An 18,679-nucleotide genomic window follows, 5' to 3' on the forward strand; every position below is an offset into this window, starting at 1 on the left:
CCCTGTGGTGTGAACAAGGTACACTTTTCAATAAAGGAATGACAAATCAAATGGTACATTTCAGTGGAATAATGTAAAGGAATATCTGACCTCAACATCATCCAGACCAAAAGTCCTCCAAGGTCCAGGGGACACGATCTGAGCAATGTTTCTGTGAACACGGTGTATGTGAAAGTAAAGAAAACGTACAATTCAACAGCTTTTTATACTCCAGCATGCATAACAGTTTTAAACACAGTTGGAACTTAATTAGCCCAAGTTCTTTTTCACAACATGTATGGGTGATGCTGGACCAGAAAATGTATTTTCGACTGCAAACACACCATTTCTCACATCAATACACTCACATGCCAAAAATATTTCCTTGTTCACTGTTTCAAAGCAAGGTGTATGCTTTCTTCGTAAATGTGTTTTGAAGTTTTTGTTATTTAACTTCAGTTTGCAGGGTGGACAAGTGACTTTTCTTGACTTGCCATGTATGTTGGGACCAGGTGATTTCATTATTGTATATACTATGTGAAGGCTGTGTAGACTCGCTATGTGTAACTTAGAGAATGGCCGTCGGCATAAATGATACACATTTAGAATCAGCCAAACACAACAAGGCATACATTGAAGAAACACAGAAAATCAACGATGAAATCGATTACATAACTGTACATGTACACTTAGCCGTACTGCTCAAGCAGGCACATTTTTCCAATTAAGATTCCCTCATTGTGAGCAATTAGCTAGCTCACGTGCAAATGGGTGCTAATTAATGCTATGCCAACATCGCCGCGGTAATTGGTCATTTAAAAATATACCACTGCACTGGTATAACATGAATATTACAAAGTGCATAATGACAGTCTCACTTCCATGGTTTATATTTTTATCCATGTAGGTTAGGTTCCATTAAGATTCACTTTCGTTGACGTTGATACCTTCGACATTTACCTCAACTTGGATGACCTAGAAGGAGACGGGAAGGGTTCGGGTTAAACGCGTTTGACTCCGCCCACAATGAGCCCGGCCCCGAACAGCACACTGCAGTCAGGGGCTTCTCTCCTTATTGGTCTCTAGTAGTGCGTCGCCCTCTAGAGGACAAACTGACACCAAACCAAAATAGGTGAGAGAGAGAAGCTGTTCTTATCTAGCGATGAAGTCAATACAACATCTCTGATATGATCTTGTTCTTTTTGTTTCCAGTTGACTCACAGGTTGTATTTGTAACGATACAAAATTCAGACTCCTTTTGTGGCGTCATTGAATTAATTTAACATATGAAGAATACTTAAAAATATATGTTATTAATTCATAACATAGTAACGAGTGAAAACTTCTAGGCTACAATCCAGTACATTATAATGTGACCTATCTGAGTAAATATCCAACAGCAGGGCTGGTTCTAGGATGACATTTCTGGGTTGGTTCTAGGGGAATATTTCTGGGCTGATTCTAGGATGACATTTCTGGGCTGGTTCTAAGATGACATTTCTGGGCTGGTTCAAGGATGATATTTTTGGCCTGGTTCTAGGATGTTATTTCTGGGCTGGTTCTAGGATGACATTTCTGGGCTGGTTCTATGGTGATATTTATTGGCTGGCTCTAGGATGACATTTCTGAGATGGTTTTAGAATGATATTCATGGGCTGGTTCTAGAATTATATTTATGGTCTGGTTCTAGGATGACATTTTTAGGCTGGTTCTAGGATGATATTTCTGGGTTGTTTCTAGGATGATATTTCTGGGCTGGTTCTAGAGGGATATTTATGGGCTGCTTCTAGAGTGATATTTCTGTGCTGGTTCTAGGATGATGTTTCTGGGCTGGTTCTAGGATGATATTTATGGGCTGGTTCTAAGGTTACATTTCTGGGCTGGTTCTAGAGGGATATTTATGGGCTGGTTCTAGGATGATATTTATGGGCTGAATCTAGGATGATATTTCTGGGCTGGTTCTAGAATGATATTTCTGGGCTGAATCTAGGATGATATTTATGGGCTGGTTCTAAGGTTACATTTCTGGGCTGGTTCTAGAATTATATTTATGGGCTGAATCTAGGATGATATTTATGGGCTGGTTCTAGGATGATATTCATGAGCTGGTTCTAGGATGATATTTCTGGGCTGAATCTAGGATGATATTTATGGGCTGGTTCTAGGATGATATTTATGTGCTGGTTCTAAGGTGATATTTATGGGCTGGTTCTAGAATGATATTTATGGGCTTGTTCTAGGATGATATTTATGGGCTGACTCTAGGATGATATTTATGGGCTGTTTCTCGGATGATATTCATAGGCTGGCTTTAGAATTATATTTCTTGGCTGGTTCTAGGATGATAGTCATGGGCTGGTTCTAGAATTATATTTCTGGGCTGGTTCTATGATGACACTTCTAGGCTGGTTCGAGGACTATATTTATGGGCTGGTTCTAGGATGATTTTTCTAGGCTGGTTCTATGGGGGTGGGGGGGGCGGGCATTTCTTGTCTGTTTCTGAGCTAATATCCTGAAACTGTCTGTCTGCCTGTCCGCCTGCCTGTCTGCCTGCCTGCCTGCCTGCCTGCCTGCCTGCGTAAGCTAAACACACAAATAAGTAAGGAGGGAGAGAGGGGGAGGAGAGGAAGAGAGACTGGGAGACAACACACAGCAGGAGACTGAAGACCGGAGAGGGAGAGAGAGAGAGAGAGAGAGTGAGAGAGGGAGTGTTAGAGAGAGAGAGGCGGAGAGGGGGAGTGTTAGAGAGAGAGATGGGGGAGAGAGAGAGGGGTTGTAGGACAGGCGAGAGGGATAGTTTTGTGCAACATGGATTCCTCCACAACAGCACTGCTCTTTTGTTCTCTACTCTGGACAGGTAAACTACAAGCTGCTTCTCTCTACACTACAATGCAGAACATGTTATTAAGTCATTTACGGGGATAGTTCAGAGATTTTTTTTCAATTTTTGTTTCCTCATCTTGAAAGCAGTCTATAGACAAGGCCAGGAAATAAGTATATAAATATGTTAAATTGCGGCACTATCGCTTTTAAATGGATATATATTATTAGCTCTAAACTACTTTAAACTTTCTACTTTCTAAAAAAAGTATGGGGATTAGGAATAAAGTAATAAACTAGTGTTGCGATGGTTTACAATTCTTAATCTTAACATAAAATGTTTCTCATAACTTTAAATGCACGGTGATACATTTCCTTTTTTACTGTAGATGTGAATTTATAAAACAGTGTTAATATCATGTCCCATGGTCTAGACTAGCTGAGTCATGGTCCTATCCAGACCTGAGCTGCATGTTGTCTCTGATTGGATGTTTGCTCTGGGGTGGCATTTGTTTGCTGTTCTCCCCACAGACCACACTGAACACTCACAGTCTGCCCCTGTGTGTGTGTCTGTGTGTGTGTGTGTTTTATGTGAGTGTGTGTTTGGTGTGTGTGTTTGGATTTTTTATGTGAGTGTGTGTTTGGTGTGTGTGTGTGTGTTTGTTGTGTGAGTGTACGTGCGTGCCTGCATGCCTTTAGATGCATACCTGTCAATGTGGACATGGTCTATATTACTCTCTATATGTGAATCCTGTATATGCACGAGTAGCGTGTGTGTATGTGTGAGCGTGTGTATGTGCTTGTGTGTGAGTGTGTGTGTGAGTGAGTGTGTGTACGTGCTTGTGTGAGTGTGTGTTAACTCATTGAACCCCCCTTTGGGTGGAACCCTGTGCTCTCTCTTGCATCGGAGGTTGTCAATGACTGGTGTGTGTCTCTCTGTCTATTTCTCTCTCTGTGTGTGTGTGTGTGTGTGTGTGTGTGTGTGTGTGTGTGTGTGCTGTAACCTTGTCTCTTCTCTCCTACAGTGTGTGTTTGCGTGATATGTGTGTGTGTGTGTGTGTGTTACTTTGTATTGATTTTTAATTTTATTTCACCTTTATTTAACCAGGTAAGCTAGTTGAGAACAAGTTCTCATTTACAACGGCGACCTGGCCAAGATAAAGCAAAGCAGTGCGACACAAACAACAACACAGTTACACATGGAATAAACAAACGTACAGTCAATAACACAATAGAAAAAAATAGAAAGTCTATATACAGTGTATGCAAATGGTGTGAGGAGGTAAGGCAATAAATAGGCCATAGTAGCAAAGTAATTACAATTTAGCAGATTAACACTGGAGTGATAGATGAGCAGATGATGATGTGCAAGTAGTGATACTGGTGTGCAAAAAGCAGAAAAGTAAATAAAAACAATATTAAAAACAATATGGGGATGAGATTTACAGATGGACTATGTACAACTGTAGCGATCGGTTAGCTGCTCAGATAGCTGATTTAAAGTTAGTGAGGGAAATATAAGTCTCCAGCTTCAGCGAGTTTTGCAATTCGTCCCAGTCACTGGCAGCAGAGAACTGGAAGGAAAGGCGCCCAAAGGAGGTGCTGGCTTTGGGGATGACCAGTGAGATATACCTGCTGGAGCGCGTGCTACGGGTGAGTGTTGTTATCGTGACCAGTGAGCTGATATAATTCGGAGCTTTACCTAGCAGAGACTTATAGATGACCTGGAGCCAGTGGGTCTGGCGACGAATATGTAGCGAGGGCCAGCCAACTAGAGCATACAGGTTGCAGTGGTGGGTGGTATAAAGGGCTTTGGTGACAAAACAAATGGCACTGTGATAGACTGCATCCAGTTTGCTGAGTAGAGTATTGGAAGCTATTTTGTAGATGACATCACCGAAGTCGAGGATCGGTAGGATAGTCAGTTTTACTAGGGTATGTTTGGCGGCATGAGTGAAGGAGGCTTTGTTGCGAAATAGAAAGCCAATTGTAGATTTGATTTTGAATTGGAGATGTTTGATATGAGTCTGGAAGGAGAGTTTACAGTCTAGCCAGACACCGAGGTATTTGTAGTGGTCCACATATTCTAGGTCAGAACCGTCCAGAGTAGTGATGCTAGTCGGGCGGGTGCGGGCAGCGAACAGTTGAAAAGCATGCATTTGGTTTTACTAGCGTTTAAGTGCAGTTGGAGGCCACGGAAGGAGTGTTGTATGGCAATGAAGCTTGTTTGGAGCTTAGTTAACACATTGTCCAAAGAAGGGCCAGATGTATACAGAATGGTGTCGTCTGCGTAGAGGTGGATCAGGGAATCACCCGCAGCAATATAGCGACATTGAGAAAAAAGTCGGCCCGAGAATTGAACCCTGTGGCACCCCCATAGAGACTACCAGAGGTCCGGACAACAGGCCCTCCGATTTGACACACTGAACTCTGTCTGCGAAGTGGTTGGTGAACCAGGCGAGGCAGTAATTTGAGAAACCAAGGCCATTGAGTCTGCCGATAAGAATACGTTGATTGACAGAGTCGAAAGCCTTCGCCAGGTCGATGAAGACAGCTGCACAGTGCTGTCTTTTATCGATGGCGGTTATGATATCGTTTAGGACCTTGAGCGTGGCTGAGGTGCACCCATGACCAGCTCGGAAACCGGGTTGCACAGCAGAGAAGGTAAGGTGGGATTTGAAATGGTCAGTGATCTGTTTATTAACTTGGCTTTCGAAGACTTTAGAAAGGCAGGGCGGGATGGAAATAGGTCTATAACAGTTGGGGTCTAGAGTGTCACCCCCTTTGAAGAGGGGGATGACCGCGGCAGCTTTCCAATCTTTACGGATCTTGGATGATACGAAAGAGAGGTTGAACAGACTGTAATAGGGGTTGCAACAATTACGGCGGATTACATCCAAAATTACATCTAGAATCGGCTTCCTATTTTGCAACAAAGTCTCCTTCACTCATGCTGCCAAACATGCCCTCGTAAAACTGACTATCCTACCAATCCTCGACTTCGGCGATGTCATTTACAAAATAGCCTCCAACACTACTCCGCAAATTGGATGTAGTCTATCACAGTGCCATCCATTTTATCACCAAAGCACCATATACTACCCACCACTGCGACCTGTATGCTCTCGTTGGCTGGCCCTCACTACATATTCGTCACCCAACCCACTGGCTCCAGGTCATCTATAAGTCTTTGCTAGGTAAAGCCCCACCTTTTCTCAGATCACTGGTCACCATAGCAACACCCACCCGTAGCACGCGCTCCAGCAGGTATATTTCACTGTTCATCCCCAAAGCCAACACTTCCTTTGGTCGCCTTTTAATCTCCCTCTAACTTTAAGCATCAGCTCTCACTGTACCTGTACACAGCCAATCTGTAAATAGCACACCCAACTACCTACTATTACTTACCCTCTTGCTCTTTTGCACCCCAGTATCTCTACTTGCACATCATCATCTGCACATCGATCACTCCAGTGTTAATGCTAAATTGTCATTATTTTGCCTCTATGGTCTATTTATTGCCTACCTCCCTACTCTTCTACATTTGCACACACTGTACATAGATTTTTCTATTGTGTTATTGACTGTACATTTGTTTACGTGTAACTCTGTGTTGTTGTTTTTGTCGCACTGCTTTGCTTTATCTTGGCCAGGTCACAGTTGTAAATGAGAACTTGTTCTCAACTGGCTTACCTGGTTAAATAAAGGTGAAATAAAAAGAAAAAGGTGTGACAACCACATCCCAGTCGTAGTCATTACATTCTCCTCAATAAAGAAGCATTCAGAGCTAGTGGGGGGGTGTGTGAGTGTTAGTTCTCAGAAATCATTTTACTTTTGGGGGGGAGGTGATTATTTAAGATACTCTTCGAAGAGGCAGAGTTTCAGATGTTTTGGGAAGATGGGCAGGGACTCTGCTGTCCTAGCTTCAGGGGGAAGATGGTTCCACCATTGGGGTATCAGGAGAGAGAAGAGCTTGGACTGGGCTGAGCAGAGCAGAAGACCAGAGGTGGCAGAATGGAGTGCTTGGGTGAGCATAGCCTGAAGGTAGGGAGGGACAGTTCCTCGTCATGCTCCGAAGGCAAGTACCATGGTCTTGTTTTGGATGTGACCTTAGACTAGAAGGTAGAGGAGTGTGCAGAGGAGCGGGGAGATGTGGGAGAACTTGGGAAGGTTGAACCAGGCAGGCTGCAGCTTTCTAGATAGGTTTCAGGGGTTTGATGGCACAAGCGGGGAGCCCAGTCAACAGTGAGTTGCAGTAGTCCAGACGGGAGATGACATGTGCCTGGATTAGGACCTGCGCCACTTCCTGTGTGAGGTAGGGTCATTCTCTGTGGATGTTGTAGAGCATGAACCTGCAGGAGGAAGTCATTGCTTTGATGTTTGCAGAGAACGACAAGGTGTTGTCCAGGGTCACACCAAAATTCTTTACACTCTGGGCAGGGGACACCTTGGAGTTGTTAACCGTGATGGCAGGCCTTCCCCAGGAGGAAAAGCAGCTCCATCTTGTCGACGTTGAGCTTGAGATGGTGGGCCGACATCCAGGAATGCAGAGATGTGTGTCGCCACCTGGGTGTCAGAAGGAGGGAAGGAGAAAAGTAGTTGAGTGTCATCCGCATAGCAATGTTAGGAGAGACCATGAGAGGATATGACAGAGCCAAGTGACTTGGTGTAAAGAGAAAAGAGGAGAGGGCCTAGAACTGAGCCCTGGGGGACACCTATAGAGTGTACGGCAGGGTGTGCGTGTGTGTGTAATGTGTGTGTGTGTTACTGATCTATCTCTCCCTCCTATCCAGTATGTGCCCAGGCCCCAGTAGTATCAGTTGAGCCCAGGTCAGCAGGGGTCCGGCTGGGGGAGTCGGTCAGTTTCCGCTGCCGGGTGGTCAGTGGGTCACAGCCCGTCCGTCTGGAGTGGAAGAGAACCAACAACCATCCACTGGCAGGTGGGGCTCTGACCACACATATGCACACAGGCAGACAGACACACACAAGCACGCACGCATACACACACAGCCCTTGAATGGTACTCAACTACACATTAGCTGTGACACAATGTTAAATGGACGGTTTATAAAAATGTGATGGTTGAACTGGTTTTAACTGGTCCTAACCGGTCATAAGTGGTTCTAACTCGTTCTAACTGGTCCTAACTGCTCTTTCCTTAGATAATGTGAAGATCGGTCCGGATGGTTCCGTGCTCACTGTTGCTAACACCGGGAACGGTAACCAGGGGCAGTACCGTTGCGTGGCAACTAACTCTGTGGGCCGAAGCACCATGATGGCCTCACTGACCATCAAACGTGAGTGGCCATCCCTAACCCAGAGATAGTGCTCTAGGGAGGGGCATGGCTGAGGGGAGAAGAGCCCCAGAGATAGAGCTCCAGGAGTGGGGATGGATGGGTGGTGATGGGGAGATCATAGGTAAGGGTAGGAGGTGGAAGGGTGTATAGTGAGAGGTACCAGGAGGGCTGTAGTTATAGTAGTTGACATGTAGTGTCAGGGTAGGATGGAGAAGGGTGTATAGTGAGAGGTACCAGGAGGGCTGTAGTTATAGTAGTAGACATGTAGTGTCAGGGTAGGATGGAGAAGGGTGTATAGTGAGAGGTACCAGGAGGGCTGTAGTTATAGTAGTAGACATGTAGCGTCAGGGTAGGATGGAGAAGGGTGTATAGTGAGAGGTACCAGGAGGGCTGTAGTTATAGTAGTAGACATGTAGTGTCAGGGTAGGATGGAGAAGGGTGTATAGTGAGAGGTACCAGGAGGGCTGTAGTTATAGTAGTAGACATGTAGTGTCAGGGTAGGATGGAGAAGGGTGTATAGTGAGAGGTACCAGGAGGGCTGTAGTTATAGTAGTAGACATGTAGTGTCAGGGTTGGATGGAGAAGGGTGTATAGTGAGAGGTACCAGGAGGGCTGTAGTTATAGTAGTAGACATGTAGTGTCAGGGTAGGATGGAGAAGGGTGTATAGTGAGAGGTACCAGGAGGGCTGTAGTTATAGTAGTAGACATGTAGTGTCAGGGTAGGATGGAGAAGGGTGTATAGTGAGAGGTACCAGGAGGGCTGTAGTTATAGTAGTAGACATGTAGTGTCAGGGGTAGGATGGAGAAGGGTGTATAGTGAGAGGTACCAGGAGGGCTGTAGTTATAGTAGTAGACATGTAGTGTCAGGGTAGGATGGAGAAGGGTGTATAGTGAGAGGTACCAGGAGGGCTGTAGTTATAGTAGTAGACATGTAGTGTCAGGGTAGGATGGAGAAGGGTGTATAGTGAGAGGTACCAGGAGGGCTGTAGTTATAGTAGTAGACATGTAGTGTCAGGGTAGGATGGAGAAGGGGGTATAGTGAGAGGTACCAGGAGGGCTGTAGTTATAGTAGTAGACATGTAGTGTCAGGGTTGGATGGAGAAGGGTGTATAGTGAGAGGTATCAGGAGGGCTGTAGTTATAGTAGTAGACATGTAGTGTCAGGGTAGGATGGAGAAGGGTGTATAGTGAGAGGTACCAGGAGGGCTGTAGTTATAGTAGTAGACATGTAGTGTCAGGGTAGGATGGAGAAGGGTGTATAGTGAGAGGTACCAGGAGGGCTGTAGTTATAGTAGTAGACATGTAGTGTCAGGGTAGGATGGAGAAGGGTGTATAGTGAGAGGTACCAGGAGGGCTGTAGTTATAGTAGTAGACATGTAGTGTCAGGGTAGGATGGAGAAGGGTGTATAGTGAGAGGTACCAGGAGGGCTGTAGTTATAGTAGTAGACATGTAGTGTCAGGGTAGGATGGAGAAGGGTGTATAGTGAGAGGTACCAGGAGGGCTGTAGTTATAGTAGTAGACATGTAGTGTCAGGGTAGGATGGAGAAGGGTGTATAGTGAGAGGTATCAGGATGGCTGTAGTTATAGTAGTAGACATGTAGTGTCAGGGTAGGATGGAGAAGGGTGTATAGTGAGAGGTATCAGGATGGCTGTAGTTATAGTAGTAGACATGTAGCGTCAGGGTAGGATGGAGAAGGGTGTATAGTGAGAGGTATCAGGATGGCTGTAGTTATAGTAGTTGACATGTAGTGCAAGAGTTGGATGATCATTCTTCATATGGTTGGAACTTGAAACGTCACTAAATTAAACTTTTGGTTTGCATACACGTATCTGTCTGTGTACCACCGGAAGAAGTGGAAAACCACACTCAACCCTCTCCTCTTCTGTGTGTGTTTTGTGTGTGTGTGTGTGTGTGTTGTGCATGTCCTCTCGCCTCAGATTCCCCTAAGGTGCGGGTGACCCCGGCAGGGCCCCTGCGAGTCCGGCTTGGTGAACCTGTAGCTCTGGAATGCCACGCCACAGGTAGGCCACGCCCCTCCATTACCTGGCAACGCCACGGAACACAGCTGGTAACCACAAAGACCGAGGACACCAGTACACTGAAGGTCAGACGATCTGCCCGTACACACACACACACACACACACACACACACACACACACACACACACACGCACACATTCACACACACATACACACACACACACTCATACACACGTACTTGTGAGGACTTTTTGGGGACCAAAAATTGATTACCATTCAAAATTAATATTTTCATAACCCTAAACCTAACCCCTAACCCAAATTCTAACCCTAACTCCTGAGCCTAAAATAACCTTTTTACAAGTGATGACTGGCAAAAAGTCCATACTTCTCCGAATTCTTGTGAAGACTTCTGGTACTCACAAGTTTAGTAAAATTTGTACACACACAAACACAGACATACAAACACAGACATACACATACAAGTACAGACATACACAGACAGACACAGCTGTCTCCCTCCATATCCCCTGTCTCCAGGTGGCAGCAGTGAGCTCTGAGGATGCTGGAGTGTACGTGTGTCAGGCCCAGAACACTGAGGGGGTCGCCGAGGTCAAGGTGGAGGTCATCGTTGAGGGAGGCCAGGGAGCTGCCAACGCACCCAAGGCACCCATGGCGACGGTATCCATGGCAGAGGTGACAGCTGTGGAGGGTCACACGGTCACCATGCAGTGTCAGGCCACAGGTAATAATCTGTCAATCAATCATTCAGTCAATCAGTCAGTGAGTCATTCAATCAATAAGTCAGGCAATCAGTCAATTAATCAATCATTTAATCAGTCAGTAAATCACTCAATCAATCATTTAATCAGTCAATTAGTCAATCAGTCAGTAAATCACTCAATCATTTAATCAGTCAATCAGTCAGTAAATCACTCAATCAATCATTTAATCAGTCAATTAGTCAATCAGTCAATCAGTCAGTAAATCACTCAATCATTTAATCAGTCAATCAGTCAGTAAATCACTCAATCAATCATTTAATCAGTCAATTAGTCAATCAGTCAATCAGTCAGTAAATCACTCAATCAATCAGTCAATCAGTCAATCAGTCAGTAAATCACTCAATCAATCAGTCAATCAGTCAGTAAATCACTCAATCAATCATTTAATCAGTCAATCAGTCAGTAAATCACTCAATCAATCAGTCAATCATTCAGTAAATCACTCAATCAATCATTTAATCAGTCAATCAGTCAGTAAATCACTCAATCATTTAATCAGTCAATCAGTCAGTAAATCACTCAATCAATCAGTCAATCAGTCAGTAAATCACTCAATCATTTAATCAGTCAATCAGTCAGTAAATCAATCAGTCAATCAGTCAGTAAATCACTCAATCAATCAGTCAGTAAATCACTCAATCATTTAATCAGTCAATCAGTCAATCAGTCAGTAAATCACTCAATCAATCAGTCAATCAGTCAGTAAATCACTCAATCAATCATTTAATCAATTAGTCAATCAGTCAATCAATAATTTAATCAGTCAATCAGTCAATCAGTCAGTTAATCAATCAAGGATAATAAGTTATCTTATATCAGACAGGCTGTTTCCCCGTTCTCTATATAATCATTGTCCCGTGTGGCTCAGTTGGTAGCGCATGGTGTTTGCAATGCCAGGGTTGTGGGTTCGATTCCCACTGGGGGACCAGTACGGAAAAATTATTGAAATGGATGCATTCACTACTGTAAGTCGCTCTGGATAAGAGTGTCTGTTAAATGACTAAAATGTAAATCACTACTGTTGACCAGATCCCTGTGGGACTACTTTATAACCGTATCGCTCGCTCTCTCTCTCTCTTTCTTTCTTTCTTTCTTTCTTTCTCTCTCTCTCTCTCTCTCTCTCTCTCTCTCTCTCTCTCTCTCTCTCTCTCTCTCTCTCTCTCTCTCTCTCTCTCTCTCTCTTTCTCTCTCTCTCTCTCTTCCACCCCCCACCCCCCAGGTTCTCCCCTTCCTGTTGTCTCCTGGTCTAAACTGCGAGCCCCGTTACCATGGCAGCACACTGTGGTGGGTGGAGTTCTGACTCTGACCAGCGTGGGGCGCCAGGATTCAGGACAGTACATCTGTAATGCCACCAATACACACGGATACAGCCAGGCATACACACAGCTAGAGGTGGACTGTGAGTACACACCAACACTCACACACACACAAACACACATTGACATGTCATAACTCTCCCCCCTCTTCCTCCCCAGCCCCTCCCTACACCACCAGTCTACCAGACCAGGTGAGACTCCGCCCTGGTGACACCCTCCGTCTCCAGTGCCTCGCCCACGGCTCTCACCCAATCACATTCCATTGGACACGGGTGGGCCGGGCCGGCATGCCCGCAGGGGCGGAGACCATTAAGGATGGCCAGCTGCTGATTGGCCAGGTGAAGTTGAATGACAGCGGGACCTACAAATGCGTGGCGACCAACCACGTTGGTTCCAGCGAGGCTCTGGCGAAGGTCACAGTGAAAGGTGAGATGTAACGTATCAGGTCAGAGCTGATCTGAAAACCAATCGTATAGATGTAGACTTCTGTCTGAAGATTCTGTCTTCTGTAAAATAACAAGTGTGAAATGTTAAGTCTCTCTCTCCCTCTCCCTGTCCACAGCCTAAGCCAACTCATCTCCCCTGCGGCTCTCGTCCTACGTCTAATGTTGATGTCACGAACCACACAACCCCCCCCCAAGATATGCGTATATAGTGGGGAAAAAATGTTTATGAAATACATTTTGATAAAATCAATAATGGTAAATATTTCGAGATGTTCTCTGATTGTGAATCCCTGATTTCAAGCATGTTTAGCTCAGTTAGCTTATTTACAATTACAGCCTTTACATACATGTTTAGCTCAGTTAGCTTATTTACAATTACAGCCTTTACATACATGTTTAGCTCAGTTAGCTTATTTACAATTACAGCCTTTACATACATGTTTAGCTCAGTTAGCTTATTTACAATTACAGCCTTTACATACATGTTTAGCTCAGTTAGCTTATTTACAATTACAGCCTTTACATACATGTTTAGCTCAGTTAGCTTATTTACAATTACAGCCTTTACATACATGTTTAGATCAGTTAGCTTATTTACAATTACAGCCTTTACATACATGTTTAGCTCAGTTAGCTTATTTACAATTACAGCCTTTACATAATGTTTAGCTCAGTTAGCTTATTTACAATTACAGCCTTTACATACATGTTTACTCCTACTTAGGGTTGCAGAATTCTGCGAACTTTCAATTATGCCCGGTTTTCCAAAAATCCTGTTTGGAATATTCCAAATTTCCAACTTATTCCCTCCTGATTCTGGGAATCGTCCAACTGGGATTTGGGGAAAACCAGGGAATTTATTGAAAGTTCTCTGAATTTTGCAACCCGTCACTTTAAAGTTCTGCTTTCCGCCACATGATGGAGATATTGAGTTAGCTACATGCAAGTAAGCAGACATTGGCCTATAATACACTCAAACTATCAGGGCAAAGTTCTGTTGGATTTCATTCAACTACATGACACATATTTTTATGTGTATTTACTTATTTTATTTAACCTTTATTTAACTAGGCAAATATATCATGGTAGGCTGGACTAGAGTAGAACAGATCACGAGCACCTGATCGGCCAACCAGTACCTATTCCTGGGTTTTACACACCTAATGGGCCAACCAGTACCTGTTACTGGGTTTTATACATCTAATAGGACCAACCAGTACCTATTCCTGGGATTTGTACACCTAATGGGCCAACCAGTACCTGTTCCTGGGTTTTATGCACCTAATGGGCCAAACTGTACCTATTCTGTGTTTTATACTTTACTGAAGAACGGGTTTTATACACACACTGTTTAAAGGTTTCTTTCTTTCACTACCTCTTTCACTACCTCTTTATTTCCTCATCCCCCTCTTTAAAGGGCCGTTTCAAGTCTTTAAAAGAGGAGAGGAAGAGAGGAACATCTGCCCTCTATCACCTCTCACACAGAGAGAGAGAGAGGGGGGAGGGAAGAGGGTGGGAGGAAAGGAGGAGCGAGGGAGGTGGGCAGGGAGGAAGGAAAAGAGGAGGAAGGGCAGGAGGAAGGGCAGGAGGAAGGTGGGGAGGGAGGGAGGAAAAGAGAAGAAAGGGCAGGAGGAAGGTGGGGAGGGAAGGAGAGGAATAGGGGTAAAGGGTGTATGGGAGGAAGGTTCAGGAAGTGTGTGTGTGTGTGTGTGTGTGTGTGTTTCTCTGTCGTACTACTTCCCAGCAGGACGTCATAACATAAGAGGCTCCGATTACGTTCCAAATGGCACCCTATTCCCTACATAGTGCACTACTGCTCTAGGGGCCCATATGACAAATGTAGTGCACTAAATAAGGAATAGGGTGCAATCTAGGAGGTATTTCAGTGTTTACCTCACAGTCCATTAGAGAGAGTACATCTGTCTCTACCAGCCAGTAGTTACTCAACAGACAGACAGACAGACAGACAGACAGACAGACAGACAGACAGACAGACACACAGACACACAGACACACACCCACGCACGCATGCATAAGCACATAAACAATCTCTCTCATCCAACACACCCAGGTAGAAGAATGGACTTTGAAACCAGTAACTTATACTCATAACAAGGCTCTGAAGGTTTTGTGTTCTTTCCGTAAGTAAATACCACAGATTACTAAAGTAAAGATCATTTATATAGCCCAAACACTCCCTCTCTGTACATGTTGATCTGAAATAAGTCCAAACACAAGTCGACATGAGGAAGAAGTTTGGGAACATCTTTGAGGGGCTTGGAAACCCCAGAACACATACAACAGTTTGGGAACCAGTGCATGCGTTTATATTAGGGGTCCAGTAAACAGTACATGCTTAGCTACCCTACTTTCAGAAACATGCCTGTTTACGGCATTCCATTACAAACATCTCTGTTTACTGTACCATTCCATTAGAAACATCCCTGTTTACTGTAGCATTCCATTAGAAACATCCCTGTTTACTGTAACATCTCTGTTTACTGTAGCATTCCATTAGAAACATCTGTTTACTGTACCATTCCATTAGAAAACATCTCTGTTTACTGTACCATTCCATTAGAAACATCTCTGTTTACTGTACCATTCCATTAGAAAACATCTCTGTTTACTGTACCATTCCATTATAAACATCCCTGTTTACTGTACCATTCCATTATAAACATCCCTGTTTACTGTACCATTCCATTATAAACATCCCTGTTTAATGTACCATTCCATTAGAAACATCCCTGTTTACTGTACCATTCCATTAGAAACATCTGTTTACTGTAACATTCCATTATAAACATCCCTGTTTACTGTACCATTCCATTATAAACATCCCTGTTTAATGTACCATTCCATTAGAAACATCCCTGTTTACTGTAGCATTCCATTAGAAACATCTGTTTACTGTAACATTCCATTAGAAACATCCCTGTTTACTGTACCATTCCATTAGAAACATCTGTTTACTGTAACATTCCATTAGAAACATACCCTGTTTACTATAGCATTCCAATAGAAACATCCCTGTTTACTGTACCATTCCATTAGAAACATCCCTGTTTACTGTAACATTCCATTAGAAACATCTGTTTACTGTAACATTCCATTAGAAACATCTCTGTTTACTGTAACATTCCATTAGAAACATCTGTTTACTGTACCATTCCATTAGAAACATCCCTGTTTACTGTACCATTCCATTAGAAACATCTCTGTTTACTGTAGCATTCCATTAGAAACATCTGTTTACTGTAACATTCCATTAGAAACATCTCTGTTTACTGTAACATTCCATTAGAAACATCTGTTTACTGTAACATTCCATTAGAAACATCTCTGTTTACTGTAACATTCCATTAGAAACATCTGTTTACTGTACCATTCCATTAGAAACATCCCTGTTTACTGTACCATTCCATTAGAAACATCTGTTTACTGTAGCATTCCATTAGAAACATCTGTTTACTGTAGCATTCCATTAGAAACATCTGTTTACTGTAGCATTCCATTAGAAACATCTGTTTACTGTAGCATTCCATTAGAAACATCCCTGTTTACTGTAACATTCCATTAGAAACATCTCTGTTTACTGTACCATTCCATTAGAATCATCTCTGTTTACTGTAACATTCCATTAGAAACATCCCTGTTTACTGTACCATTCCATTAGAAACATCTGTTTACTGTAGCATTCCATTAGAAACATCTGTTTACTGTAACATTCCATTAGAAACATCTCTGTTTACTGTAGCATTCCATTAGAAACATCTGTTTACTGTACCATTCCATTAGAAACATCTGTTTACTGTAGCATTCCATTAGAAACATCCCTGTTTACTGTACCATTCCATTAGAAACATCTGTTTACTGTAACATTCCATTATAAACATCCCTGTTTACTGTAGCATTCCATTAGAAACATCCCTGTTTACTGTACCATTCCATTAGAAACATCCCTGTTTACTGTAACATTCCATTAGAAACATCCCTGTTTACTGTACCATTCCATTAGAAACATCCCTGTTTACTGTACCATTCCATTAGAAACATCTGTTTACTGTAGCATTCCATTAGAATCATCTCTGTTTACTGTACCATTCCATTAGAAACATCTCTGTTTACTGTACCATTGCATTAGAAACATCCCTGTTTACTGTACCATTCCATCAGAAACATCTGTTTACTGTACCATTCCATTAGAAACATCTGTTTACTGTAGCATTCCATTAGAAACATCTGTTTACTGTAGCATTCCATTAGAAACATCTGTTTACTGTAGCATTCCATTAGAAACATCTGTTTACTGTACCATTCCATTAGAAACATCTGTTTACTGTAGCATTCCATTAGAAACATCCCTGTTTACTGTACCATTCCATCAGAAACATCTGTTTACTGTACCATTCCATTAGAAACATCTGTTTACTGTAGCATTCCATTAGAAACATCTGTTTACTGTACCATTCCATTAGAAACATCTGTTTACTGTAGCATTCCATTAGAAACATCTGTTTACTGTACCATTCCATTAGAAACATCTGTTTACTGTAGCATTCCAATAGAAACACACCAAGGCTAACACAGCATCTCTCTCTCCAAAACTAGTCACAACTAAAAATGTCATCATTAGTGTGTGTGTGTGTGTGTGTGTGTATGTGTTTTATTAACTGGCCAGGAAGGAGGTAGAAAGGAATAATCATAGTTAAAGTAGAGCACTTGGCAACACAAGACATTCCCATGGCAACGACCCGATGACCCCAGCCTGTCAGTAAGGAAACAATAGGGTGTGAGGGTTTCCCCCTGGCAGGAAGTGAGAGGTGGAGGCGCCCGACAAAGTGTGTCACCATGGTTTCCACCTGTAGAATTCTGATAAGCTACAGGGCATTAGGTTGTGGAAACAGTGTAGCTGCTGCAGCCTGGAACAGAATGACTGGTCGATAGGAGAGGGAGTTCCCATTCTGTTGGCTAGACCAACAATCTCTCACAGTCTGATGGCAAAATTACACGTTCATCCATGTTTCTCAAAAGTCAAAGGTTAGACATTCCATCTGAATGGTTAAGGTTAGACATTACATCTGAATGGTTAAGGTTAGCCATTCCATCTGAATGGTTAAGGTTAGACATTCCATCTGAATGGTTAAGGTTAGACATTACATCTGAATGGTTAAGGTTAGCCATTCCATCTGAATGGTTAAGGTTAGACATTCCATCTGAATGGTTAAGGTTAGCCATTCCATCTGAATGGTTAAGGTTAGACATTACATCTGAATGGTTAAGGTTAGCCATTCCATCTGAATGGTTAAGGTTAGACATTCCATCTGAATGGTTAAGGTTAGCCATTCCATCTGAATGGTTAAGGTTAGCCATTCCATCTGAATGGTTAAGGTTAGACATTATTACATCTGAATGGTTAAGGTTAGCCATTCCATCTGAATGGTTAAGGTTAGACATTCCATCTGAATGGTTAAGGTTAGACATTATTACATCTGAATGGTTAAGGTTAGCCATTCCATCTGAATGGTTAAGGTTAGACATTCCATCTGAATGGTTAAGGTTAGACATTACATCTGAATGGTTAAGGTTAGCCATTCCATCTGAATGGTTAAGGTTAGACATTCCATCTGAATGGTTAAGGTTAGCCATTCCATCTGAATGGTTAAGGTTAGACATTACATCTGAATGGTTAAGGTTAGACATTCCATCTGAATGGTTAAGGTTAGCCATTCCATCTGAATGGTTAAGGTTAGCCATTCCATCTGAATGGTTAAGGTTAGCCATTCCATCTGAATGGTTAAGGTTAGACATTCCATCTGAATGGTTAAGGTTAGCCATTCAATCTGAATGGTTAAGGTTAGACATTACATCTGAATGGTTAAGGTTAGGGTTAAGTTTTGGGATATGCTTAATAAAAAATGAAGAAAGAACTTTATATTGCTGGATTTGAACGTGTCTTTAGAACCAGAGTCACGCCCATCCACCATCCCCGTCAACAACACCCTAGCAAAACCTACATTTACGTTCAGGTAACAGCGCTCACTGTTGCCCC

General features: G+C 43.0%; 1 protein-coding gene across 1 annotated transcript; it reads left to right on the plus strand.

Annotated features, from left to right (window-relative positions):
* The first annotated feature begins 2,593 nt into the window (after window positions 1–2,593).
* LOC106592278 (basement membrane-specific heparan sulfate proteoglycan core protein) lies at window positions 2,594–12,892 on the plus strand. Its single transcript, XM_045690735.1, has 8 exons — window positions 2,594–2,836; window positions 7,593–7,739; window positions 7,962–8,096; window positions 10,035–10,201; window positions 10,618–10,822; window positions 12,082–12,261; window positions 12,338–12,604; window positions 12,741–12,892. The coding sequence occupies exons 1-8, from the start codon at window positions 2,788–2,790 to the stop codon at window positions 12,743–12,745; spliced, it is 1,155 nt and encodes a 384-aa protein (XP_045546691.1). The 5' UTR covers window positions 2,594–2,787; the 3' UTR covers window positions 12,746–12,892.
* The last annotated feature ends 5,787 nt before the right edge of the window (window positions 12,893–18,679 follow it).

This window comes from Salmo salar, chromosome ssa12 (genome assembly GCF_905237065.1).
Source record: "Salmo salar chromosome ssa12, Ssal_v3.1, whole genome shotgun sequence".
NCBI lineage: Eukaryota > Metazoa > Chordata > Actinopteri > Salmoniformes > Salmonidae > Salmo > Salmo salar.